This window comes from Phocoena sinus, chromosome 1 (genome assembly GCF_008692025.1).
Source record: "Phocoena sinus isolate mPhoSin1 chromosome 1, mPhoSin1.pri, whole genome shotgun sequence".
NCBI lineage: Eukaryota > Metazoa > Chordata > Mammalia > Artiodactyla > Phocoenidae > Phocoena > Phocoena sinus.
Window position 1 is genome coordinate 114,141,594 of NC_045763.1, and position 25,480 is coordinate 114,167,073.

Sequence of the window (25,480 nt, forward strand, 5' to 3'; positions counted from 1 at the left end):
TCCTAGTGTCTGGAGAGGGAACTAACTTGATTTGTTGAGAAGAGCAGTATTTAAAGTGAAGTTTATCGGTAGAAACCAGGATTCCAGCAGTATCCAGTGTTGCATTTTCTATTTCAGGTCCCATTAGGCTAAATGCTGATTTCTCCTTCCTCAGTATTATTGTTGCCTCTTATAAATGAAATTAGTTGTATGGTCTGTGCTTAAATGTGAAGGGAACCAATAGCTTTTCTCTCCCTTTTTGTCCCTACCCCTGCCCTCTGAGTTGCCCCAACTTAACATATGCTGTACTTGTGGAAGGGAAAAAAATAACTCATTACCCAAAACACCATCTCAGCAGGGTGTGTTTTATTTATGTCTCTAGCGTTCATCTACTTTCACAAGCACAAAATGAAGTAGAATAAGTGAATGAAGTCATTGAATTGCCTTTCAGCTTTTCCCTGTAATTGTAGTCCCTTTATCTGCCAGTTCCTCAGAGGTTTCTATGGCAACAGTGGCATGCAGATGATCTTGTCACGTGATTGGATCATCTCTATGCACAGCACAGAAGAATCCAGATGGCAAGATTTGTCTCTGCTCCTTCCACATCTAGGGTTTATGTTGCCGAGCAACTGGCTTCATCATTCAGGCCAACATCAGCTTTATATATACACTGTGGATTTGGGGACAACAGCGAGCATTTTTTGTCTAAGAAATGAAAGAATATCTTTTCCAGCTCTGAGAAAGAAGTGTTTCCTCACTACAGTCTAGAAGGCCCTTGACACTTTTTCAAAGTCTTTGTCACTCTATCCATTATACCTGTTTGCATTTTTATTTCCTAGGCCAAGCATGGGGAGCAGCATGAGGGTCAGCACTACAACATATCCTTCCAAGATCTGAAGACTGTATTCTCCCATGGCCTGCCTCCTCGCTTTGTAATGCAGGTGCTCAAAACAGGGGAGGGATTTGGAGGGAGCTTATAACACAAGCTGTTGATAGCAGAGGGGTGGAATTAAATGAATAGAAAACTAAAAGATTTAATTTGAATCTTAAAAACAAATCAGATAAATTGAGCTATTGATTATCTTTTGTGAATAGTGCTGTTGTTATAATTACTTTAAGCAAATGCTTATCTGCAGTTAACCTCTTTAAATCCTTTTTGGAGCCAAGCAAAATATTCTTAAGTAAATAAACAATATTCCACTCTTTTCCTTGTGTTACCCAACAGATTTCTAGAAACTTTAGACTTCAAATAATTGTTAAAAATGAATTTAATATTTGCCTTAGCAAAATATCATGAAAATAGTTTATATATGTAGAAAAGCAAAAACATAATATATTTTTGAGCCAAATAGAAATGATATTTGGATTAGATGCATCATTCATTGTTCTTCTTCAGTCTCATGGGTTTTCAGAAAATGTAGTTTTGTGGTCATAAATTCAACCCAAAGAATGTAATCTTGGATTGCTTTATAGCCATTGAAAGAATTCATAGTTAACTGCAAACAGAGTTTGTTGGCAAAATTTTTTTTAACACTTTTAATAAACATTTATTTATTTGTTTGTTTATTTGACTGTGCCAGGTCTTAGTTGCGTCATGCAGACTCTTAGTTGTGGCATGCATGCAGGATCTAGTTCCCCGACCAGGGATCGAACCCAGGCCCCCTGCATTGGGAGCATGGAGTCTTACCCACTAGACCACCAGGGAAGTCCCTGGGAAAATTGGTTCTTTTGGATAATTCCTGCTCAATTAGTTTCAGCCTGAGAAATTATTCCTTCTTATTGAAATATCAAACTTGACTGTGCAGGTGATTTTTAGCTTAGAAACCAGAGGATGTCATTTCTTCAATGTGTTTTATTTCAAGAAGTTAGATGAGACACCAGTAAAGGGGCTAATTCTAGGCCATAGACAGCTTGTCATCAAAAATTTTGTTAAGTTTGGAAATAGGACACGGTCAGAAGAAATAATCTTTAAACTGTCCCAAGACATTCATAGTACAATCTCTAACATAGTTCTGAGGGCCTAACTTTAACTATTGCAGGTTGCTTTCAGAATGGTTAACCACCAGTGCTTTGGAAGGAATTACTCATACATTCTTTCCATAACTTCCATTTATGTAAAGGCCAGCTCCCTCACCATTGTTTGTGTATTTTAGTACTGTCATATTGCCTAATACGGCATTTCTGTTTTAATATCTGTATCATGTTTTTGAAGGTTTCACTTTCCATTAAGTTTGAACTTACCTGTCAAAGTCCTTCTCCAATTCAATTGTTTGGTTAGGATTCCTTTAAAAAATACCAACACTAGCTTAATCCCTATCTGATATACTTGTGAATAGTATTTGTTAGGTACTTATTCTTATCAGTAGACATTATTAAATACTTTATTTGCAAATCATTTTCACACATATCACTGCTTCCCAAATTTTTCCACCAAATTATTCCTGATGGCAAAAAGGGAATGAATTTTGTGTGTCAGTTCTCTGGTGTATCTGTATACTGGTGGTGTCAGGTATGGCCTCATAGCTGTGGGGCAGTTGGTCACACCTGCTCCTGAGCTGGTATGTATATAAGTTCTAGAGAAAAGTCTAGGTGGTTACAGTAATAAGAATTAGCTAAAGGGACTTCCCTGGTGGTCCAGTGGTTAAGAACCTGCCTTCCAATGCAGGGAACGCGGGGAACTAAGCTCCCACGTGCCATGGGGCAACTAAGCCCACGCGTCACAACTACTGAGCCTCTGCCCCACAACTAGAGAGCCCACGTGCCACAACTACAGAGCCCAAGCACTCTGGAGCCCACGAGCCACAACTAGAGAGAAGCCCGCGTGCCGCAACGAAAGATCCTGCGTGCCGCAACTAAGACTCGATGCAACCAAAAATAAATTAATTAAATTTAATTTAAAAGAAGAATTAGCTAAAAATAAATTTAAAAGAATTAACATTTATTTGATGCTTACCATGTGTCAGATGCTTTGTTAAGCATTTTACACGCTTTTAATATTTATATCAACCTTAAGTAGTTTACATAGTTATGTCTGGATTATTTGTAAATTTCAGTTAACTGATGTAATATCTGTGCTTCATTTACAGAAATAATCAAAAGCTGAATGTTACACACTTGGTGCGGGATAATGTGTTTCAACTTTTAGCTAAATTACAGGACTAAATTTTCAAATTCAATACCAACCTCTCCTAACTGAATAAATGAAAAATAGGCAATTTGATGCTATGTTTGCTATGTTGGACTCAGTGTATATTACCAAGAACTGGCTAGAAGTTCCACACCCCACCCTCTCCTTCCTCTTTCCCTATTTTGTTAGGTGAAGACATTCAATGAAGCTTGCCTGATGGTAAGGAGACCAGCCCTAGAGCTTCTGCATTACCTGAAAAACACCAATTTTGCTCATCCAGCTGTACGATACGTTTTCTGTATCCTTTCCTGCTTGCCTGGGCTATGTGAGCCAATGTTTTCCTTCCTCAAATGTGGGAAAAGAAGAAATGCTTTATTTGTTGACAGTTGAAGTGTCCCTTTTGGTGGTGTTTTCTTTTTTTTTAATTAAGAAAATACCTTTATTTTTAGCCAGAAGGGGTTAAGTCAGAATTGACACTCCTGTAGTAAGAGTGCATGAAGATTCTAATATTTTGAAAATTGACTAAATTTATTTTCCTCAGGAACTTGTTTCTTTTACTCCTTGCTCTAATTGGAGATTTTTGCAGTCCTAAATTTAAAAGACATAAGTAATCTATTTTAGTGGTACTGTCAAAACAGCTTTTTTAAAAAGAATTAGGTATGAGCATATTAAATAGCATATTAACATACTCCAACTTTTGGTGGCTCATCTCTAAAATGACCCAATTCTTCATCTCATGTTGTGTTTCTCCTGTTTTAGTTTATCACTTAAGATGCTTCATTTGCAGTTGAGTAAGAAGAAAGTCCAACTCAAAATGGCTTAGGTAATAAATGATTTTTGCCTAAGGAACAGGAACATCAGGTTTAGGCTCAGGTTTGGTTATTTCAGCAGTTCATTGAGGTCATCAAGAACTCAGATTCCAGGACTTCCCTGGTGGTCCTGTGGGTAAGACTCCGCTCTCCCAGTGAGGGGGACCCGGGCTCAATCCCCGGTCGGGGAACCAGACCCCATAGGCGTGCCAAAACTAAAGACCCTGCGCGCTGCAACCAGGACCGGGCGCAGCCAAAACAAACAAATGAATATTCTTTTAAAAAAGAGAGAACTCAGATTCCTTTAATCTTTCTGCTGTCATCCTCACCATGTTAGGTTTTGTCTCCAGGTTGATTTCTTCATGTTGACAAAATGGTTGCAGCAGCTCCAAACATCTCATCTTCACAGAGCCATGTCCAAAGGCCAGAAAAGTAAACATTCCTTTCTTGCATTCTTTTTTTTTTAAAACAAAGAAAAATTTCGCAGAAGCTTCCATCAGACATCCCTCATTTCATATTGCCCAGAATTACATCACACATCCATTCCTAAATCAATTCCTGGTGAGAAAAATGAAACTACTATTCCTTTCTCTTTTTTTATAAATTTATTATTTTTAAAAATATTTATTGGGCTTCCCTGGTGGCACAGTGGTTGAGAGTCCGCCTGCTGATGCAGGGGACACAGGTTCGTGCCACGGTCCGGGAGGATCCCACATGCCGCGGAGCGGCTGGGCCCGTGAGCCATGGCCTCTGAGCCTGCGCGTCTGGAGCCTGTGCTCCGCAACGGGAGAGGCCACAACAGTGAGAGGCCCGCGTACCGCAAAAAAAAAAAAAAAAAAAAAAAAATTTATTTATTTGGCTGTGCCAGGTCCTAGCTGCAGCACACGCGATCTTCTTTGCGGCATGCAAGATCTTCAGTTCTGGCATGCGGGATCTTTTAGTTGCGGCATGCAGGATCTAGTTCCCCAACCAGGGATGGAACCCGGGCCCCCACATTGGGAGCGTGGAGTCCCAACCACTGGAAGGTGGTGTTTTCTTTAACAGCAAGTGCTTTAGATGGCGAGAAGGGAACAGGAAAAACTCTCAGTCTTTGCCATAGTATTCATTTCTGTGCAAAACAGGATTGGCTGATACTGCATATTCCAGATGGTAAGAACTTCCCTCACTATGTTGGGGTTAGTTATTCTGTTACTGTGGTAACATTGTGGCTTCAATTTTCTGACAGGGCTCTGACAACTAAGGAAGAGGTCTTTGCTCCAGGTACAGGCTGGTCTGAGTTAGTTTTGGAACCTTTTGATAATTAGAATGAAGTATTTTTTGGCACAGCAATCCTCACTTTGATAGCTAATGCCCAAGAGCATAAACTCCCACCTTAGTGTTCACCACAAGCTTTATTGCCATCAGCCAACAACTTTGAGTACCCATAGACCTTTGACATGGTACTGTTTGTCAGCATTCTAGGTTGTCAGCATGGATCTTAAAAACTTAAACTCTCATACTTCTCATATATCCCTCCTTGTTTTGTTCAGTGTTGTTTGCATCCACATTTTCTGTCTTTAAAAACTGCCAGGAAGCTGAGGTGACCTTTAATCCATTTATTTGTGTATTGTGTGTAATGATAATATTTAAGATGGACCAGACCAAAAAGTAAACCTCTGAAGCAAGAAGGCTTTAAGAAATATATATGGGAAACTAAAGTCATCTCCCATAACTTAAAGAAGCATAGAGTATTTTGAGTTGAATACAGTCAGTTCCTGCCTAGTTTGTTTTCTTTTGCCTTTTGATTAGCTCATCTTTGGGTGAAAAACTGCCGGGATCTTCTGCAGTCCACCTACAACAAACAGCGCTTTGATCAACCTTTAGAGGCTTCAACCTGGCTGAAGAATTTCAAAACTGCAAATGAGCATTTCTTGAGTCAGGTGACTAGACTCCCAGAAGTTTGGTGCTGGACAATCTTTTAAGATTTTTATCTTCTTTGTGCCCTGAGTACCAGTAGACTATGGAGAACTAATATTGTAGTTGGGATAACTATACCATTTTGTATTTCTTTCATACATTTTATTCACAGTGAGTTCGCACGCTGAAACTCATTTATCCATGTAAAATAAAGAGGCAGCAGTAAGCTGGTCGCATCTGGTGGGTAGCAAAGTGAAGTCCAGATTGCTTCATTGACTTTTCCAAGGTGACAGCCTAAAATCCTCTAACACACATTTCAACTACATAATTTTCTCCAGATTAGATCTCTTAGGTACCAGAAACATATTCGTAAAATTATTCTCTAGTGATGCTTGGATACAGTCTCTAGGCCAGGGATTTTCAACTCTGGATATAAGTCAGAATCACCTAGGAGCTTGTTAAAAATGCAGGTGCCAAGGCTTCATCCTGGGCCTTTTTAGTCAGAATCCCTTACTTTTTTGTGTGTGTTTTTTTAAGCTGCAGGCAGAAATGGGCTAGAAAGCATTCACTTCCCTGCTGAGCTCTCTTACAAGGCTTGAAAAATAGATGAAAATAGACTCCTAATAACCTTAGCCTCCTACCCTACCTTCTTAGCTAGGGATGGGTTCATCCTTAGGCTAAGTGGCCTTTTTTGGTCTTTGTTTTATTTTTAGATAAAAGTTCAAGAGAAGTATGTCTGGAATAAGCGAGAAAGCACTGAGAAAGGCAGTCCTCTGGGAGAAGTAGTTGAACAGGTATAAAAAAAGACACTGAACATGTACTATATCTGACCAGAGACAGCCTCTTGTAGGACTGCAAGCCACTGTCTGTCTTTCCCTACAGGGCATAATGCGGGTGAGGAATGCCACAGATGCAGTTGGGATTGTGCTCAAAGAGCTAAAGAGGCAAAGTTCTTCGGGTATTTTTCGCCTCCTGGTGGCAGTGGATGGAGTCAATGCTCTCTGGGGAAGGACCACACTGAAAAGAGAAGATAAAAGCCCGGTAGGAAAACTGAGTTTCTCTATTTTGGTTTCTCTGATTTCAGAACCCATCATATACGTAGGCTGGGACATAGCCTTCCAGACCATGCAGTATATTTTCTTGCCTTGGAATATTTGAAATAAGATGTATAGTGAAAATAGTATCAGAAGGAGATGATGCCACATTCCATCATCCACTGAATACCAAGAGCATGACAACAAAAGCTGTGGTTTCTTTGTCAATTTTCTTCTTTCTATTCTCTTTTCAAAATGATGTTCTCTGGTCTAAGCAGAGACGATCAGAAGCATCAAGGAAGGGGGTGGGTTGGGGTAGTAGGTATTTTCTCCCTTGGTAACTCTTTTTTAATCTCCAGAAGCATGGCAGTTTGAGGAGCAGTGGCCATGTAGCTTATTCCAGAGGTACCTTCAGGTACTATGGTTACGTAATAGTTGAGGATTTTTTTTTTCTTTTTTTTTCTTGGCCTCACAGCACAGCTTGTGGTATCTTAGTTCCCTGACCAGGAATTGAACCCAGGCCCTCGACAGTGAGAGTGCAGAGTCCTGACCAATGGACCTCCAGAGATTTCCCAGCTGAGGATTTTCTAGTTGTTGTCAGTGCAGATATCTCAGGGGAGCATCCGGGCAGAGCAAGTAATGTTCTCTTCTCTCCCTCTTTTCTCCCTTTCTCCTCCCTCTCACCTCTGTCTCACACATTGACCGATGTGCAGATTGCCCCAGAAGAACTAGCATTTATTTACAACCTGAGGAAAATGGTGAAAAATGATTGGGTGAGTGCATATGATACCTAACAGATTTCAGAAAGAAATGTTATTTTCGTTTTAAAGATGTTCAACTGCCTCATTGCTAATACCTACCGGTCTCTAATTTTATGGACAGAAAGTTCTTATCTCTTATTTAATTCTCATAACTGTACCAAGTTTTAAATCTATATATTTGTTTTCTTATCTTTCCACTTGACTGGAGTACACTTATTCAAAACCATTTTTTTGAAATATTGGCATAATTTCACTTTGCTGCAATTGTTCAAGGTGTTTTTATTTCTTATCAACTTTGGAAAGGATTTTGATAAATTTAAGATCATGTAGCAATTTATTGTCAGAGTCAAACTGAGAATTAATAATCAAATTAGTTGCCATTTAACTGTGCTAGATCACACTGCCATACCACCAAGTATGGCAAAAAAAAACACTGCAGGTGATTAAAATGCATTTTTCTGTCTTTTTCAAATTCAGCTTTTTCTCCTTTCTTTCAGCAAGGAGGCGCCATTGTGTTGACTGTGAGCCAGACTGGGTCTCTCTTTAAGCCCCGGAAAGCCTATCTGCCCCAGGAGTTGCTGGGAAAGGTCAAATCACTGGAAAATTTGTTTACCCTTAGATAGTCATTCTGTCTAAATATACATACATATATATATTTTTTTTTTGGACATAATTTCAGACTTGGAGAAAAATGGTATTCCTCTGTGACTTCAGCTAGATTTCTAAAATGTTAACACTTTACCATGTTTGCTTTACTCTTTCTCTCCGTCTTTTTTCCCTGAATAATGTGACAGTAACCTGAGATATGATACCCTCTTTTATCTCTAAATAATGCATATTTCCTAAAATCAAAGATATTCTAGGGCTTCCCTGGTGGCGCAGTGGTTGGGAGTCCGCCTGCTGTTGCAGGGGACATGGGTTCGTGCCCTGGTCCAGGAGGATCCCACATGGCGCGGAGCGGCTGGTCCTGTTAGCCATGGCCGCTGAGCCTGCACATCCGGAGCCTGTGCTCCGCAATGGGAGAGGCCACAGCAGTGAGAAGCCCGCACTGCAAAAAAAAGATATTCTAATGTATAACCACAGCACAATTTTCAAAATCAGAAAGTTAACATTGACTGTTACCTAATCTATAGAATATATTCTGATTTTGCCAGTTATCCCAGTGTCATTTACAGGAAAAGAAAGTCCTGGATAATGCACCGCACTCAACTGTCAAGTGCCTTTAGTCCCCTTTAATCTGAGACAGATCCTCAGTCTTTGTCTTTTATAACCTTAATATTTATATCTCTGTTTTTGAAGAGTACATGCTAGTTATCTTATGGGGTTGTCTGTTTTTTCCTGACTATATGTGATGTTAGAAGTTCTATTGTGTCTTCTCAGTGCATAATATCAGAAAGCACATGGAACTTATTTCTCCTGTTACTGGCAATATATACTTTGAACACTTAGTTAAGGTGCTCTCCACCTGATTTCTCCTCAGTAAAGTTACTCTTTTCCTTTTGTAATGAATAAGTATCTTGTGGAGATATACTTTGAGACTAGGTAAATATCCTTTTACTTCTCAAACTTCCCCTTACTAGTTTTAGTTTCCATCGGTGATTCTTCCCTAAATCAATTATCATGATAATTGCAAGATGGATATTTTCTAGCTCCACCATTACTTCTAAATGTATCAGTTGGCCCTCTCTTATATTTAAGAATTTTCCTTTCTCCCTTATGTATTTGTTTCAATATAGACATGTGGATTCTTATTTAATGGGTTTAGAACCCATTAAATAATTACTATCATTATTTAGTTTGCTGCTTAAGATATCCCAGGTTTGGCCAGTAGGAGCCCTTCAAGCTGGCTTCTATGTCCTTTTAACATGTCCTCATCATTTTTCTCCCTACCTTTCCTCCTCTGTCCCCATCATTTCTAAGCACTTCTTTACTTTTGACACAAGAATATGTTCCAGGGCTTCCCTGGTGGCACAGTGGTTAAGAATCTGCCTGCCAATACAGGGGACACGGGTTCGAGCCCTGCTCCGGGAAGATCCCACATGCCACGGAGCAACTAAGCCCGTGCGCCACAACTACTGAGCCTGTGCTCTAGAGCCTGTGCTCCGCAACAAGAGAAGCCACCGCAGTGAGAAGCCCGCACACCGCAACGAAGAACAGCCCCCGCTCACCACAACTAGAGAAAGTCCGCGCGCAGCAACGAAGACCCAACGCTGCCAAAAATAAATAAATAAATTTATTTTAAAAAAAAAGGAATATGTTCCAGACTCATCTTGTACTTTCCATGCCCCAGCCCTAAAATCAGCCATTTCTTCAAGGAGCTTTGGTTCGTTTTAGAGGAGAATGGTATTTAGAAACCAAGACCTGAGTGCTAGGTATACTTATTGCTACTGGGATGTGGGTGTCACTTCTTCTAGGCCCTCCAGCAGAGTTAGTAAGTAGATATATGCACTATTCATATATACAAACATACATGTATATGTGCTATATGCATATATGTGTTTATATATACACATCCACACACATCTGTATCTGTCTCTCTATATTAAAAAACCATAAATCTGATAGCTCTAGTTCCAGGCTAGCATCCCAGCATTCATTGTATCCTTCGCCCTTTCCATATTTGTAACCCTCTTCTCCAACGATAATCTCTCATTCACAGTGTATTTACATATTAGCTCAATCTTAGATTATAGTAAAAGTAGTTTCAGAATTGCTAACCCTTGCCTCTATACAAATAAGCTGTGAACTAGAGGGCAAATTTTTTTTTTTTTTACTTCTGTCTTATTTAGGCTCAATATCTTTTAGAGCAGTTTTAATCTTTAGCCTTAGGGTCTTTCGTTCAAATATTCTGTTCAGAAGTTAGTTTGGGTTAGTTTCTCTCCTCCCTTCAGTGTTATGTTTGAACTTTGAAATACAATTTGATTCATTTGTTTTAGTTTATATAGGATCTTTTCCCCCATCCTTGTCATTTTGTTTAATTTTTTTGAGTATATGAACTATCAAAACTGTTGACTATTGAAGTTAGAACTGTAAAAAAAATTTAAACACGTATATGATTATGTGTGTACACTCAGATAAGTGGCATTTACCCCCCCCCCCGCCCCCGCTGCCCCTTGCCTCAAGCGTTATCTCTTTTTTAAGTATATTTGTGGCCATGTAGAGCAAGGGTAGCCAGCCCCAGAGAAAGTGGAGTAGAGGAGAATAGAACAAAATCTCAAAGACCTTATCCTCAAAGTGTTTAAATAAACACTGATTTGTCACTTAACGAATACTGATCTTTATCCTTTTTCTTCTCCAGGAAGGATTTGACGCCCTGGATCCCTTTATTCCCATCCTGGTTTCCAACTATAACCCAAAGGAATTTGAAAGTTGTATTCACTATTATTTGGAGAACAATTGGCTTCAGCATGAGAAAGGTCAGTTGCTTAGCTTTTTCCTCTCACAGAAGAATCCCACTGAGTCAGAGCCTTGATCTCTTCTTCCCTCAGCAGCAGCCTGTAATTTGTACTTCATCTTTTTTCCCTTTATCTTGACTTCTTTCTGGCTAATTAGATGGTACAGAAGGTGTGGGGTTGCTTAAAGTTCGATTTACAAGAGACATTATATCTCTCCCTAAAATTCTCACGTTAGTCTAGAATAAGATGCTCATGCTAACAGAGGACGGGAGACCGAACCCAGGTGATTGGGTTGCTGCCACACACTCACTGTCACATTTATTCATCGTTCAACACACTGGCATTGAGAGGCTCATATGCTAGGGCACCCCCAGAACAACTGATGCTGTGTGAGAGGCTACTGCAGCACCAAACCAAATCCTTGCTATACCTGTCCTAGTACTTGTAGATGAAAGTGTTCCAGCTGCTCATTTAACCCTTGCCCTCAGTTCTGGGTGGGTGTGGGTCTGTTGGGGGGCGGGGTGTAGAGGAAAAATAAAGGTGGTTCTGTTACTAGGTAATAGAGAATTAGTTGCAGTAGGAATAGGGGGAAGAGTATAAAGCAGCTGCAGCATGATGAGTTAGGAGACACAATGGAGAGATTTCTAAAAGGGGCTTGAGAGATTTGACAGTCCTTAAAGTCCAGAGGATAGTCTTGAAACAGAGGGAGAGATAGATGCTGGTTGGAGGAATAGAGACAGAAAAGGAAATTATGCATAGAAAAAATAATGCTGGTTGGAGGAATAGAGACAGAAAAGGAAATTATGCATAGAAAAAATAATACTGGCGGATGGAATAAAGGGCCTAGAAGTGAGGTTTTGGGAGTGCTAATTGTATCAGAACATAGTCTGGATAACGTAGCCTTTGACTACAGAATTTGCTAAGTAACACAATGCTACAGGAGAAAACTGCCAGTTTTCTGTGTTTGGCTCCATTTTAGCTCATACAGAAGAAGGGAAAAAGGAGTTGCTGTTCCTAAGTAATAGGAATCCTGGGCAGCTGGAGCGGCTCTGTGCCTACCTCTAAGCCATGGTCACAAGGTACGTGGAAGACAATGGACCTTTCTTCTAATGGACCCAATCAGATGGGGGAGTCCTGCAGTACACAAGAAGAGCAGCCAAGCACGTGCACTTATGGGATTGGACAGGACTGCAGTCAGCTGCCAACCTTCGTTGCAGTGGGTTCCTTGTGATGTGACTGTGGTGGCAATAAGATGTCCTGAAACGAACATCAGTTTATTAGTTGTGGTTTTCACATTTTAAATAATCATGTAGCTTTTCCTAAAAAATTAAATTAAGTATCTTTCTTAAAGTGTTGTGTTATATTTATAAGATGGAAAGAGCCTTCAGATTGGCCAAATTGAATTTCTTTGGCATTCTGCTTGTTGAGACTAAATTCTACAGAAATTTTCCAGACTTTATTCAATTTAGGAGATTGAGACTCAATCTCCTCCTGAACTTCTCCCTCCCAGACCATTCACTTCCTATTTACTCTTTTATCAATGGTCCCTGAGAACTTTCCTCAAACTCCAGCTGAGTCTGGCAACTTTGTATAGTACAGCCCCTTTCTACAGGTTCCTGAAAGAAGTTCTAAATCCCTACAGCATACATTGTATGTAGTGAATTAACATCTTTAATCCATGTAGAATAGTACTATCTGTGTACCATCTTTCTGAGATTTGAGAAAACACTGACTCATCAATTTCAGAAGAGTCTGATTCTCTCACCATGCCCAGGTTGTTGGTTCCAAAGAGTGAGAAGTTTGATTCCCAGATCTGCTGCTTATTAGCTAACTGTCTGAGCCTATTTCCTTCTCTAATTTTACCTTATCTCTGTTTTACATTATGTAAAGGTAATAATAATGCCAAACTTTCAGGGATTTTGTGAGAATTAAATCACATAATAAATGTCAGGTGCCTCACACATAGTAGGCCCCCATTAAATGATAGGTAGCTACTATTTATAACTTGGATTTTATTAATGCTTTATTTGAACAATTACTATGAGAAGAGAGTCTGAATGTATATCAGCATTTTTCACTAGAGAGCCAGCTGCCCCTACCCTATCCTCCTCAAGGATTCCCTGTCAAAAATAAAACCTCCATCCCTGACCCAATCCCCAGACACTTTAGCTAACTGATGTTCTAGCATCAGACTCAAAGATAACAGCCTTATAGAGACTGCGTAACCAGCTCCCACAGTTGGAAAGTGTGAACCCATTTAACAGATCCCTTTTAATACAGTTCTGCTTCTCTGACTGAACCCTGACTGATACACCTCCCAATACAGATAGTCAAGCCTTGAGATCTGTCTTTTCAGTAGCTCAGACTCACTGCCTCCTCTCCATCCTTACTACCACTGCCTTTCATAACCCCATCGCTTCTTGTTTGAGTTACTATAATCATTTGCTAATTTGTTTCTCTGCCAACTACCCTTGGTTCCTCCCTCCAGTCTTTCACTGGACTGCCTGAGTGAGCTCTCTAAACACAGCACATCGTGCAATTCCCTTAATGTCATTCAGTGGCTTCACTATGCCTTTATTTTTGCCATGTATGGGTTACAAAGTTCAAACCATACAAAAACATTTCATGGAAAATCAGGCTCGTTTTCTCTCAGCTCCCTTTTCTAGAGGCAATCAAATTATAGAGACAAAATTCTAAAATAACACACGTTTTTTTAAACACAATAGTGTACTTACTCTTCTATACCTTGGTGTTTCCAGGTATCTTGGAAATTGTACCTGCCAGGAGTTTTTCTTATAAATCGAGTGCCTGCTCTAAGGAATTTAAAAAGAAAAGGAAATAGCACACAGAACCTCCAAGAGGGACACTGTCACAAGCTCAGCAGCCACAGACAACATCCTGACCACAACAGGGGAGGGTCTGCTGTGATAAAGTCACCAGTGCTACTATGAACATTGACATTGCAGCCTATACTAATGATAATGGCAGCTAGCCCCCAGAAATTGCAGTGCTGCTGCCTCCCAAAAAAAGCAAGATGCCACTGCTCTTACCCTTACCAGACACTTACTGGACAGGACCTGAATCTGATTGACAAGCCTGATCCTTAACTGTAAATGAGGCTAGGAAATTGGCTTCCATCTTTGGAAGGCCAAGCTCATAATCAATATGCCTTCTTCTCTTTCATGAATGTGGAATAGTAAGCTGTATGACTATACTATCATTTATGTACAAAATCCTTACTGAAGAATTGCCTCATTACTTTTGCAATTTGCTAAATATGGATTCTTAATTTTTTTCCAAATACTCTGTCATAATCTACCCTATCCAGTCCCCTTTTTTTCTTAAGATCCTTCTACTGCAGACCCGATCCTCATGCCCCAATTTTTTTTTGTCTCTATGCTAAGCCTGCTGCACAGCTGGTCTCTTGGGGCTTTTCTTCATCACTCAGGTGGACTGAATTCAGAATGAAAAGTAAGAAGCAAAACTCTTTCTTTTCAGATGACATATTCCTGTATATAGAAAACCTTAGGAAATCTCAAAATAATCTACTAGAACTCAAAACAAGTTCAACAAGGTCACAACAATACTACAAGATTAATATACAAAAACCAATTGTATTTCTCTATACTAGCAATGAAAAATCCAAAAATGAAATTAAGAAAGTAATTCTGGGGACTTCCCTGGTGGTGCAGTGGTTGAGAATCTGCCTGCCAATGCAGGGGACACAGGTTCGATCCCTGGTCCGGGAAGATTCCACATGCCACGGAGCAACTAAGCCCATGCGCCACAACTACTGAGCCTGCGCTCTAGAGCCTACAAGCCACAACTACTGAGCCCACGCACCTAGAGCCCGTGCTCCATAACAAGAGAAACCACTGCAATGAGAAGCAGAAGCCCGTGCACCACAGTGAAGAGTAGCCCCCGCTCGCCACAACTAGAGAAAGCCCGTGCACAGCAATGAAGACCCAACGCAGCCAAAAATTATTTTTTTTTAAAATTAAAAACTTAAAGAAAAGACATATAAGTGGCTGACAGGATAATGAAAAGATGTTCAACATCACTACTGATTAGGAGCAAATCGAAACCACAGTAAGATACCACCTCACACCCACTAGAATGGCTATAAATCAAAAAGACAACAATAACAAGTGTTGGGGAGCATGTGGAGAAAAAGCAACCCTCCATGGGAATTCCCTGGTGGTCCAGTGGTTAGGACTCGGTGCTCTCACTGCCAAGGGCCTGGGTTCAATCCCTTGTCAGAGAACTAAGATCCCATAAGCTGCAGGGTGCAGGGAAAAAGAAAAGGAACCCTCAAACATTTCCAGTGGAAATATAAAATGGAAATATAATTTTAGAAAACAGTTTGGCAGTTCCTAAAAATGTTAAGCACGAAGTTATCACATGACCCAGCAATTCCACCCCTAAGTATCTACCCTAAAGAAATGAAAATATGTCCACACAAAGACTTGTGTTCAAGCAGCATGAGACTATTCATAGCAACATTATTCATAATAGCTAAAAATTTAAAAAAATCCAAATATCCATCGACTTGTAAACGGATAACCAAAAATGAGCAAAATACTAATACATACTACAACATGGGAACTCAAAAACCTTAGGCTAAGACTCCAAACACACAAAAATACATTTGTATGATTATATGAAACATCCAGAAATGGCAAATCTATAACGGCAAAAGTAGATCAGTGGTTGGCTGGTGTTAGAGGTAGGAACAGGGTTTACCTGTAATCACACAGGAAGAATCTTTTGGGGATGATGTAAATGCTTTACAACTGAATTGTGATGACTGCACAACTCTTTATTTACAAGATCATACACTTAAGATGGATGTAAGTGACACCTCAATATCATTTACTGTATATAAATAATACCTCAATAAGGGTGTTAAAAAGAAAAAAACTGCGGTCAGATTTCTTCCTTCCCTCTATTCTTCAACGGGTTCATACCTTCATCAAGGTCTGAGACTCTCCTAGCCTCTTCTGGTTTCCCGAGATGTTCCCACACAGGCATTTCCCCAATAAAGCACATGCATGTATAATCCCACTTGGTGTTTGCTTCTGGCGTATAGTATATTGTCTTCAAGAGACAAATTAAAGTTGCGAGTCAAAAAAAGATACACTGTGCAAACACTAACCAAAAGAAAGCTGGTTCATCTATATTACTATCAAAGTAGATATTAAGGTAAAACAGCATTATTTGAAAAAAGAGGGATAGTTTATAATGGTGGAAGTTTCAATCCATCAGGAAAATAAAACTGTAAAGTAGTATGCAGTAATAACATAGCCTAAGAAAATAAAAACTGACAAAATTACAAGGAGATAGACAATCATAGCAGGAGAGTTAATATACTTCAGTGGGAGAAGATATTTTCAACACAAGTAACTGACAAAGGGCTTGTATTCAGAATAAAGTACTTACTCCTACAAATGGTTGAGATGACCCAAAAGAAAAATGGGCAAGAGACTTGAACATGCACTTCACAAAAGTGGCTATTCTAATGGTGATAAACATAAAAAGGTGCTCTCAATCTCACTAATAATCAGGAAAACTAAAACCAATGATATGGACTAAAAATTTTTAATGGTGGCAAGGTTATGGAACATCACCTGCAAACATTCCTACACTGGTGGTGAAACTAAATTTAGAAAAGTTTGGTGTTATTTACCATATTCACACATTCCCCTCCTTACGATCCAACAATTACACTCCTAGGTAGATACACAACAGAAATGTGTGCATGTCCACAGGCACAAGAATGTTAACTGTAGCACCTAATAGCCCCAAACTGGAAACAATTCCAAAGTCCATTATCAGCAGAATAGATCATTTGAGGTATGTTTCTACAATGGCATTCTGAAGCAATGAAAATGAACTATAAGTATATGCAAGAACAGGGAAGAAGTTAACAATATTGAGCAAAAGGCAGACGCAAAAGAATATGTACTCGGATTGACTTACATTATATACATAGATAGAGCGAGCCAGTCCACAGGGTTAGAAGTCAGGAAGGCTGTGAGTTTTGGACAGGAAGGAGAGGACACATGTGAGGCTTTAGGGTAGCGTCTAGTTTTCTGGCAAGGTTTTATTTTTTGCCTGAGTCGCTATTAGCCAGCAGAAGTATCCTATGAAAAAAGGCACAACAGCTGCAAGAGCCGTCAGGAGTAGGTAGGAGAATCTTTAGTGAGCCGCACCAGGAACCCCACCGGGGTATGCAGAGAACCCAGCACCAAGAACGCTCCAGCACGGCGCTAGAGCCCTGGTGCCCACAACTTCCGGCCTGCGCCACTGCGCCCCACCCCTCGACAACTAAGACTGATAAGCAAGACTGTTCCACGCCAGGAAGAGGCGGGGTATGAGGAGCGGGGTCATTAAAGCCCAACGAATCGTTTATCCTATGGGAAAGGATGTGCTTATGGGCCAATAGGACGCCGGGACTGAGGCCCCACCCACAAGTCTGCTGAGCCAATCGGCAAGGAGCAGCGAGTGGGCAGGCTGTGGCTGTGCTACCCAGCGGAGCCGCGCAGCATGGCGAGGGGTTCCCGGGAGGTGCTCACTTTGCAGTTGGGACATTTTGCGGGTTTCGTGGGAGCGCACTGGTGGAACCAGCAGGTAAGGTCTCTGGGCGGCTGCCTCAGCTGAACCTTTCCGGATCTCCAGTCCTTGCTTCCGGCCTGTTCCTCTCGCCACCCGAGTCCAGTCCTTCCTCTGTGCCTCCCCAGGATGCTGCGCTGTGCAGGCCGACCGATGCCAAAGAACCGCCGGGAGAGCTGTGCCCCGACGTCCTGTACCGGACCGGCCGGACGTTACACGGCCAAGAGACTTACACGCCGAGACTCATACTCATGGATCTGAAGGGTTAGGTGGTGGCTGGAGTCAGCCAATTCCCAGTGTTCCCCTTCGCGTGTGGAGTCTCTAGCATCCGTTCGCGTCAAGATCCTTGACCCCGACTATACTAGGCTGAAGGACCAGAGATGAGGAGCCCCAAGGAGAGCTAACCACAGTATGCCAACACCTGAGGGGACGCAAGAAAGCAAAATTTTATTCCGTTCAAGAGCTATCTCTGGAATGGGCTACTTGTCCCTAGACACAGTGAGATGTTGAACTGTGGCGCTCCCGTAGAACCACTGGGTGTGGTCTTTGCCCAGGTCCCAAAGCTAAGGACTAAGATGGGAAATGAAGGATGGAATCTACATTCTCCTAGGCAAGGGTTTTTTTCAACCCATGTCTAATCAAGAAAGCTTGGAAGGGCCAAAGCGCTGGAGTGATGATGACAGCAGGTTGTCAGGTGATCAGAGGAAGGTTAGCTGAACGACTGGAGGGACAGGGCTTTACCTAACATTGTCTGTTATTTTTGTACAGGTAGTCTGAGCTCCCTAAAACAAGAAGGTGGACTCTACAGGGACAAACAGCTAGATGCTGCAATAGCATGGTACTTGTGATGTTTGGAGAGGAGTTGGGAAGGAGCATAGCAAGCTGGAGAACTCAGGGAAACTGACACTATGATCAATCTCCAATTTCTTTCAGGCAAGGGAAGCTCACCACACACAAAGAGGAAATCTATCCCAAGAACCCTTATCTCCAGGACCTCCTGAGTGCAGAGGTGAGGGCCTCTGCCCTGAACTTTTAAGCCCAGTGCTACAACCAGAGTGCCTCCACTGGGGCAGAGAAAAAGATAATTTTAGCCATCTTAAATGCCCTAGAATGGTATTTTGAGGAAAAGCACTTTTTTCTCCTACTAAAGGACTGTGAGTACGTGAACGGAAAGGAGGTTGTAGGGTGTGGCCAGCAAAATCAGGGAGGATAAATCAACTTTTGCGTCTAGACGGCCTGGACCTAAATGTAGATTTTCTCATCCCGCCCAGGGAGTGCTGAATAGTGATGGTATCTGGAGGGTCAAATCCATTCCCAATGGCAAAGGTGAGACTTCTCCAGATACTGCAAAATGGGGAGTGGGGCAGAGCAGGAACATGGAGAAAGGTACGTTTCCTCTGCTTTTTCTTCAGGTCCCCCACCATTCACCACCACTACAACTCCAAAACCAGTTATCCCCACAGAGGGCAGCATCAGAGTCTGGTCAGACTTTCTCAGAGTCCATCTCCATCCCCGGAGCATCTGTATGATTCAGAAGTACAACCATGATGGGTATGGAGGGCCCCAGAGGCTGTGAGGCAAGAAACTGGGTCCCCACTAATGTTGGATGAGGCTCTTGAGGCCATCTTCCCTGCCCTCCTCCAATACAAGAGCTCTTGGGCAGAGGGATGGAAGTGGGGGAGTCCTGTAAATCCTGGACTGTGTTTATGCATGGCAGGGAAGCAGGTCGCCTGGAGGCTTTTGGCCAAGGGGAGAGTATCCTGAAGGAACACAAGTACCTGGAAGAGCTGGAGGACAGGCTGCACTTCTACGTGGAGGAATGCGACTACCTGCAGGTAGCTGCGTGGCATGGCGGGCACTTGGGTAGAAACTCCCCTCATCCTGCTGACTTTCGCCATTCACCTCTCTCCAGGGCTTCCAGATCCTGTGTGACCTGCACAATGGCTTCTCTGGGGTAGGCGCCAAGGCCGCAGAGTTGCTACAAGACGAGTATTCAGGGCGGGGAATAATAACCTGGGGCCTGCTCCCTGGTCCGTACCGCCTCGGGGTGAGTAGTTCTTGTGGGGAGAAACGGTCACAGGGTAAGGAGGGAGAAATGAGGATAGCCCAGTGAGAAAGTTGGTTCGAACAAACTACTCTCGTTTCTTTCACCAGGAGCCCCAGAAAAACATCTACCGTCTGCTAAACACAGCTTTCGGTCTGGTGCACCTGTCTGCTCACAGCTCTCTGGTCTGCCCCTTATCCTTGGGTGGGAGCCTGGGGCTGCAACCTGAGCCACCTGTCAACTTCCCTCACCTGCAATATGATGTAAGGCTCCATGCTCTTGTTCTGACTGCAGCTAGTGACAGGGCAACACACACATGCGCACGCACACGCGCTCGCCGAGTCAGCCTTTATCTGCTACTGGCTCTATTCTTGAAGCCTCAGCTTGAACTCGGCTCTGATGTGGCCTCTTAGATGACATTGTCCTATGCTTATCCAGCCCTGGGCCAAACACACCCCTGCTTTGTCCCAACGCATGCGGGCCTCTCTGCCATTACTATTCTGCCTCCACACTCTCTTTTCCACACCCAGAAGGCCAAGTGCTCTTCTCTGTATCCTCTTTACAGGCCGCTCTGCCCTTCCACTGTGGCGCCATCCTGGCTACAGCCCTGGACACAGTCACTGTTCCTTATCGCCTATGCTCCTCACCAGTTTCCATGGTTCATCTGGCTGATATGCTGAACTTCGCTGGGAAAAAGGTATTAAGCTTTGTGAGGAGATGGGTCAGAGCTGAGAAAAAGCTCTATAACTTGATTTCTTCCTTATCTTTAGGTGGTCACAGCAGGAGCAACCATCCCCTTCCCCCTAGTTCCAAGCCAGTCCCTCCCTGATACGCTGATGCAGCTTGGAGAAGCCACCCCATGGACCCCACTGTCTGCATGTGGGGACCCTTCTGGAACGTGCTGCTTTGCCCAGTCCGTGGTGCTGAGGGGTCTAGACAGAGCATGCCACACCAGGTGAGGGCTGGTGGTCCTTAGGAGCCCTTGTCAGACTTCTGTTTCACATCCTTTTCTCATACCTCTGGGTGTTCTAATGGCACTGCCCTGCTCTCCTTCCCTCTGGGCCACTTAAAAGAAAACAGGGGCTTCCCTGGTGGCGCAGTGGTTGAGAGTCCGCCTGCCGATGCAGGGGACACGGGTTCGTGCCCCGGTCCAGAAGGATCCCACATGCCGCGGAGCGGCTGGGCCCGTGAGCCATGGCTGCTGAGCCTGTGCGTCCGGAGCCTGTGCTCCGCAGTGGGAGAGGCCACAGCAGTGAGAGGCCCGCGTACAGCAAAAGAAAAAAAAAGAAAACAAAGGCTGTGAGCATCCCGATCCAGCTGATGGCCTGAGAACCTAAGTCCTAGTTTCTCATTCGTGCTGCCACAGATTAAAGGTCGTTTTGGCTTTGTTCTGGCAGTCAGCTCACCCCAGGGACACCCCTGCCCTCCCCGCTCCATGCGTGCACCACCGGGGAAGAAGTCTTGGCCCAGTACTTGCAGCAGCAGCAGCCTCGAGTCAGGAGGTCAGTATAATCCTTGCCCCCGCTCCCCTCCCAGACCTGCCGCCTCCCCTGACTTCTTCTCACTCAGCTGCTGTCCTCTTGCCCCACAGCTCTTCTCATCTGCTGCTGACTCCCTGTAAGGTGGTTCCTCCTTACCCCTACCTCTTCTCCTCAAGCCTCAGCCAGCAGGGTTTGGTTCTGGATGGTCCGCCAACAGGGGCAGGTATGTAGTAGGTGAGGAAAACCAAGAGGTTTTCAAGCATGGGAGAGTTTTACTATACCCCTTCCTGGATAAGGTACTTGGGAAATTCCCAGTTTAACACTCCTTTATTCACTCTATGGCTCCTGAGAGAAGTGTTCTTCCTCTGGAGTGCTGGTTTACAAAGGGAAGAGGACACACAATTTATTGAGTTGACTATATAATCAAGTCTACCAGAGGCCCAGACTTCCGTGTGTGTGCAACAGACCGAGGGTAGAACAGTGGTCCATTCACAGGGTTCCCGTTTCCCTCCCTCCGCAGCAGTGGAGAGCATCCCAGTGCTCGGGGCCCTCTGCTCCTCTTCATCCTTGAACCGGACCCTGGGAGATTTGGCCAAAGATCTCGCCAAACTCGACCTGCGGCGCTGGGCCAGCTTCATGGACGCTGGAGTGGAACAGGATGACCTAGAGGAGACGCTGCAGGAGCTACGCAGCCTGGCCCAGTGCTACCAGAGTGGCGACAGCCTCATGGACTAAAGCTCCAAGAAAAGGAAAGAGCTAGTTTACAATAAAAACTGCTGGATGCAGGAGCTCAGTGTCTTTGGACTGGCTACACCAACATATGCATTTATCACATTTAGAAACACTGTGATCAGATCACACAACAATAAATATGTACCACCAGACAAAAAAGAAAAGAAAAAAAACACACAGAAAAGGAACTGGGCTGCACTCTCCCTCAATGTTCTTTACAACGTAGATTTCTAAGGTCTTCATAAAAGACACACAGGATGGCAGGGCCATCCAACCCCCAGCCTGCCGTTGTCCTTGTCCCTGGCCCCCTGCTCCGCCAGCTCCTCACACTGAGCTCAAGGGTTTTACAAGCCAAGTACAGCCACCCTTCCCCCGATCAGGGTGCCTGTTGGATTCGATCCTGTGCAGAGGACACCCTCACGCTCCCAGGGCCTCACTCATCCAGCTCTTCCTCAGACAGAAGGTCCCCGTGGTCAGACAGCTGGTCTGTGTTGCTGGTACTGGTCGCATCGTCCTCATCCTCGGAGCTGGCCTCGCAGGCTGTGTGGAAAAGCTGCATGAGTTCTCGAAAACGATGGGAAACCTGGGAGGAGAGGAGGCTCGCATTCACCTTTCTTAAGTTAGTAACATCCTAACATTTACTAAGCACTGTATATACCAACTTGAACAGTCTTGTTTGTTCTACACAGTAAGGCGGTGAGGGCTGTGGCCTCCTTACAGATAAGGAAACTCAGGTTAAAAGGCTAAACATTTTGCCCAAAGTCACATTCCTTCTAAAAACAAAACTAGAATGCAGTCCCTGGGGCTTCTACCTCAAAATTCAATGCCCTCTCTCTTCTAGAGCTACGACTAACCACGCTGACAAGTCAAGGTCCTCCTCAGGGCAGACCTTTATAATCACCAATCACCTCTTAGTTGGCCAACCTGTCCTCTTCCTTTCCTTGGTTCCTCTGGAGCTTGAAGCTCTAGCAGAGTTTCCCCTACTTACCTCAGTAGGGGTCTTATTTCCGAGCTGCTGGGAGATGATGCTAAAAGTCTGCGGCTGTGCTCCTTGCTCCTGGCACACGGTCAGAATCACACGGTCAGCTTCCCTGGAATCCACATAAGGCAATTAATCTAAAACAGTAACGTGGGTGTGCTCCATGCACTTTGTAAACACGCTCACACATCCATCCCCACCTACCTTGTCCACAGGACAACCTTTTCCCCCGTGGAGCTGACCTTGCTGTTGTTGGCACACACTGTAGCTTCTGTGGCCTTCGTCTGTGGCTCCCCCACTGGACCCTTTCCCTGTATTCCACTGTCTTTAGCCAAACCTCCTCTAGGGGCTTTGGGAGAAGTCTCCGAGGTGTCAGTACCTAATGAAGAAGATTCATGGACAGGAGACACCCCATCCGCTGTCACCCCAGCTCTACTGGAAGGCAGCCAGCTCTCCTGAGTATCTGGTTTCCCAGACACCTGTCTTCCTCCTAAGTCTCCGGTCCGTGAGGAAACAGGACTCGGGAAGGAAGCAGGGGGTTCAACGGTTCCGGGCAATTTCTCAGTTTCTGAAGCATTCCAGACCAGCATGGAAGCCTGTGACTCATGCCCTGGCTTATGGCCCTCGCCCTCATCCTGAAGTCTGGGGGATGCCCTGGGGCAGGAGAGAACCTCAGGCCCAGCCTGGTTACTCCTAACAGCACACAGCACAGTTCCAGTTTTGGAGGGAAGCTGAGGAGTCTCTGGTGAGCAGGGCGGTGGGCCATCGAGGAGGAGCTGGTCTGTAAAAGTCACTTCTTGAGGAGACAGCAAAGTGCTCCCTGCTGCCAATCCTGTTTAAGAGGAAAATAAGGATCTAAGGGTATGGACAGTGTAACAATGCATCTAAGGACACAAATTACCACGGGGTCGCTCTGGCAAGCTACCGTGATAAAGTTCTTAGGTCCAAGAGTGAGGTGAGGGTGGGGGCTAGGGTCACTTATATAAAGATATGAAGTCCGACTGCCAAAGCTGAGAATGGCTGAGGCTTTAGAATGCAGACCACAGAGGATATGGAGACAAGGGGAAGGGGTTCAGGAATGGGAACACAAGAAGAAAATGCTGGGACTTCCTGGTGGCGCAGTGGTTAAGAATCCGCCCGCCAATGCAGGGGACACGGGTTCAAGCCCTGGCCCAGGAAGATCCCACGTGCCGCAGAGCAACTAAGCCCGTGAGCCACAACTACTGAGCCTGCGCTCTAGAGCCCACAAGCCACAACTACTGAAGCCCGTGCGCCTAGAGCCCGTGCTCCGCAACAAGAGAAGCCACCGCAGTGAGAAGCCTGCACACTGCAAGGAAGAGTAGCCCCACTCGCATAACTAGAGAAAGCCCGTGCGCAGCAACGAAAACCCAACACAGCCAAAAATAAATAAATTTATATTTAAAAAAAAAAAAAGAAAATGCTGGATCGTGTCAATTTGTAGCACTCTTATTTCTGCAAGAGGATTGAGGCCACAGGAAAGAAAATTAAGGCTGGACAGTAAGGATTTCCTACTGGTTTATTAGTAAAAGAGGTGGTAGTCCATCCTTGAAAAGACTAATAGGGCTTCCCTGGTGGCACAGTGGTTGGGAGTCCGCCTGCCGATGCAGGGGACACGGGTTCGTGCCCCGGTCCGGGAAGATGCCACATGCTGTGGAGCGGCTGGGCCCGTGAGCCATGGCCACTGAGCCTGCGCGTCCGGAGCAACGGGAGAGGCCACAACAGTGAGAGGCCCGCGTACCGCAAAAAAAAAAAAAGAAAAGAAAAGACTAATATTATCCAGGCTCAAAGACGCTCTTGCTTGAAGTATGTGAGAATGAGACAGAAATAAAGGGAGAAAGGCTGGGCTGGCAGCTGGCTCACTCACCTGGAACAGGCATCTCTCCCTTTCTGGTACTCCTGCCAGTCCTGCTCTGGGTTGCCTCAGTGCTTTCTCGCTCTTCTGCGGTTTCCTCCTCCATCACGTCCTTGCCCTGCCCAGCTTCCTTAGCACCAGGCACGGGACTGGCCTCTCCGTGGGGGCTGCCGCCTACCAACTCATGGGGCTCCTTGCTCTTGTAGGATTTGCTGTCACAGACCTGCAGGGATGGCCTTCTGGGTCAAGGGTCTTCTGACCTCTTTTGTCTTAGGGGCCGACCAAAGGAAGAAACCTTGCCATGATGCTCAGCAAGTCAACCAACATGCATGCCTGCTCCAACAATTGTAAATGGCCCCAAAAAGAGTGCTGGATTCTACCAATCCTCTAACCAAGGACTGTATTTCTGCTGCCAACCAACCCTACTTTAGAGAACCAGCATTACCTTTAGGCTATTTTCCTCACACAGGTTTGTTTCATTAAAAAAAAAAAAAATCTACGAGGGAAATATATGAACTGGTTGATTCTTCCCTATTCCAAAAGCTTCACCTACAAGATTCTCTTTAAAAAGCAAAATCCATTATACATATATTTTTAAAGATTCTATTTTGCATACACACACTAATGTGTATGTGTACGGCATATTACTTATCCCCATGTAATCTTTTTAGGAATTCAATGAGGTACACATCTGTGGTAGCAAACAATACCCCAAACAGCAAGGCAACCTGGGGGTTGCCCTAGGCAGCTCTGATACC

The 25,480-nt window shown here is 43.9% G+C and overlaps 3 protein-coding genes across 11 annotated transcripts in view; 2 read left to right on the forward strand and 1 right to left on the reverse strand.

The window, feature by feature from the left end:
* DAP3 (death associated protein 3) overlaps window positions 1-12,351 on the forward strand; it is a 29,105-nt gene extending 16,754 nt beyond the window's left edge. The window contains exons 4-13 of the mRNA XM_032623113.1: window positions 819-920; window positions 3,296-3,404; window positions 4,972-5,064; window positions 5,704-5,834; window positions 6,525-6,605; window positions 6,694-6,852; window positions 7,559-7,618; window positions 8,104-8,193; window positions 10,905-11,022; window positions 11,981-12,351. Of these exons, the coding sequence (XP_032479004.1) occupies window positions 819-920; window positions 3,296-3,404; window positions 4,972-5,064; window positions 5,704-5,834; window positions 6,525-6,605; window positions 6,694-6,852; window positions 7,559-7,618; window positions 8,104-8,193; window positions 10,905-11,022; window positions 11,981-12,066 (1,029 nt within the window). The 3' untranslated portion in view covers window positions 12,067-12,351. The remainder of the gene's footprint in view (window positions 1-818; window positions 921-3,295; window positions 3,405-4,971; window positions 5,065-5,703; window positions 5,835-6,524; window positions 6,606-6,693; window positions 6,853-7,558; window positions 7,619-8,103; window positions 8,194-10,904; window positions 11,023-11,980) is intronic.
* A 1,221-nt stretch (window positions 12,352-13,572) lies between these two features.
* MSTO1 (misato mitochondrial distribution and morphology regulator 1) lies at window positions 13,573-22,022 on the forward strand. Of its 5 annotated transcripts, none has more exons than XM_032624313.1 (14): window positions 13,573-17,631; window positions 17,742-17,877; window positions 18,382-18,451; window positions 18,547-18,622; window positions 18,885-18,939; window positions 19,026-19,164; window positions 19,331-19,448; window positions 19,526-19,660; window positions 19,768-19,920; window positions 20,223-20,354; window positions 20,428-20,612; window positions 21,055-21,159; window positions 21,249-21,361; window positions 21,634-21,802. In XM_032624313.1, the coding sequence occupies exons 1-14, from the start codon at window positions 17,548-17,550 to the stop codon at window positions 21,798-21,800; spliced, it is 1,668 nt and encodes a 555-aa protein (XP_032480204.1). In that variant the 5' UTR covers window positions 13,573-17,547; the 3' UTR covers window positions 21,801-21,802. The 5 variants fall into 5 exon arrangements, with proteins under 5 accessions (XP_032480204.1, XP_032480185.1, XP_032480176.1 ...); XM_032624285.1 differs by having other exon boundaries at window positions 13,577-17,631; window positions 21,662-22,022; XM_032624276.1 differs by having other exon boundaries at window positions 13,580-17,631; window positions 21,659-21,926.
* Window positions 21,454-25,480, reverse strand: part of GON4L (gon-4 like) — a 92,126-nt gene continuing 88,099 nt past the window's right edge. For all 5 annotated transcript variants that reach the window (XM_032624252.1, XM_032624262.1, XM_032624226.1 and 2 more), the window contains 4 exons: window positions 24,735-24,945; window positions 23,054-23,681; window positions 22,859-22,961; window positions 21,454-22,453 (listed from right to left, as the gene is read on the reverse strand). In XM_032624252.1, the coding sequence (XP_032480143.1) occupies window positions 22,304-22,453; window positions 22,859-22,961; window positions 23,054-23,681; window positions 24,735-24,945 (1,092 nt within the window). In that variant the 3' untranslated portion in view covers window positions 21,454-22,303. The remainder of the gene's footprint in view (window positions 22,454-22,858; window positions 22,962-23,053; window positions 23,682-24,734; window positions 24,946-25,480) is intronic.

Bases quoted from the DNA above. Each gene is read 5' to 3' on its own strand.
- MSTO1 (XM_032624276.1), top strand. From the start codon at position 17,548: ATGGCGAGGGGTTCCCGGGAGGTGCTCACTTTGCAGTTGGGACATTTT. The intron at 19,449-19,525 runs GTAGCTGCGTGG...ACCTCTCTCCAG, and splicing joins AGGAATGCGACTACCTGCAG to GGCTTCCAGATCCTGTGTGA. The intron at 21,362-21,658 runs GTATGTAGTAGG...CTCCCTCCGCAG, and splicing joins TGGTCCGCCAACAGGGGCAG to CAGTGGAGAGCATCCCAGTG.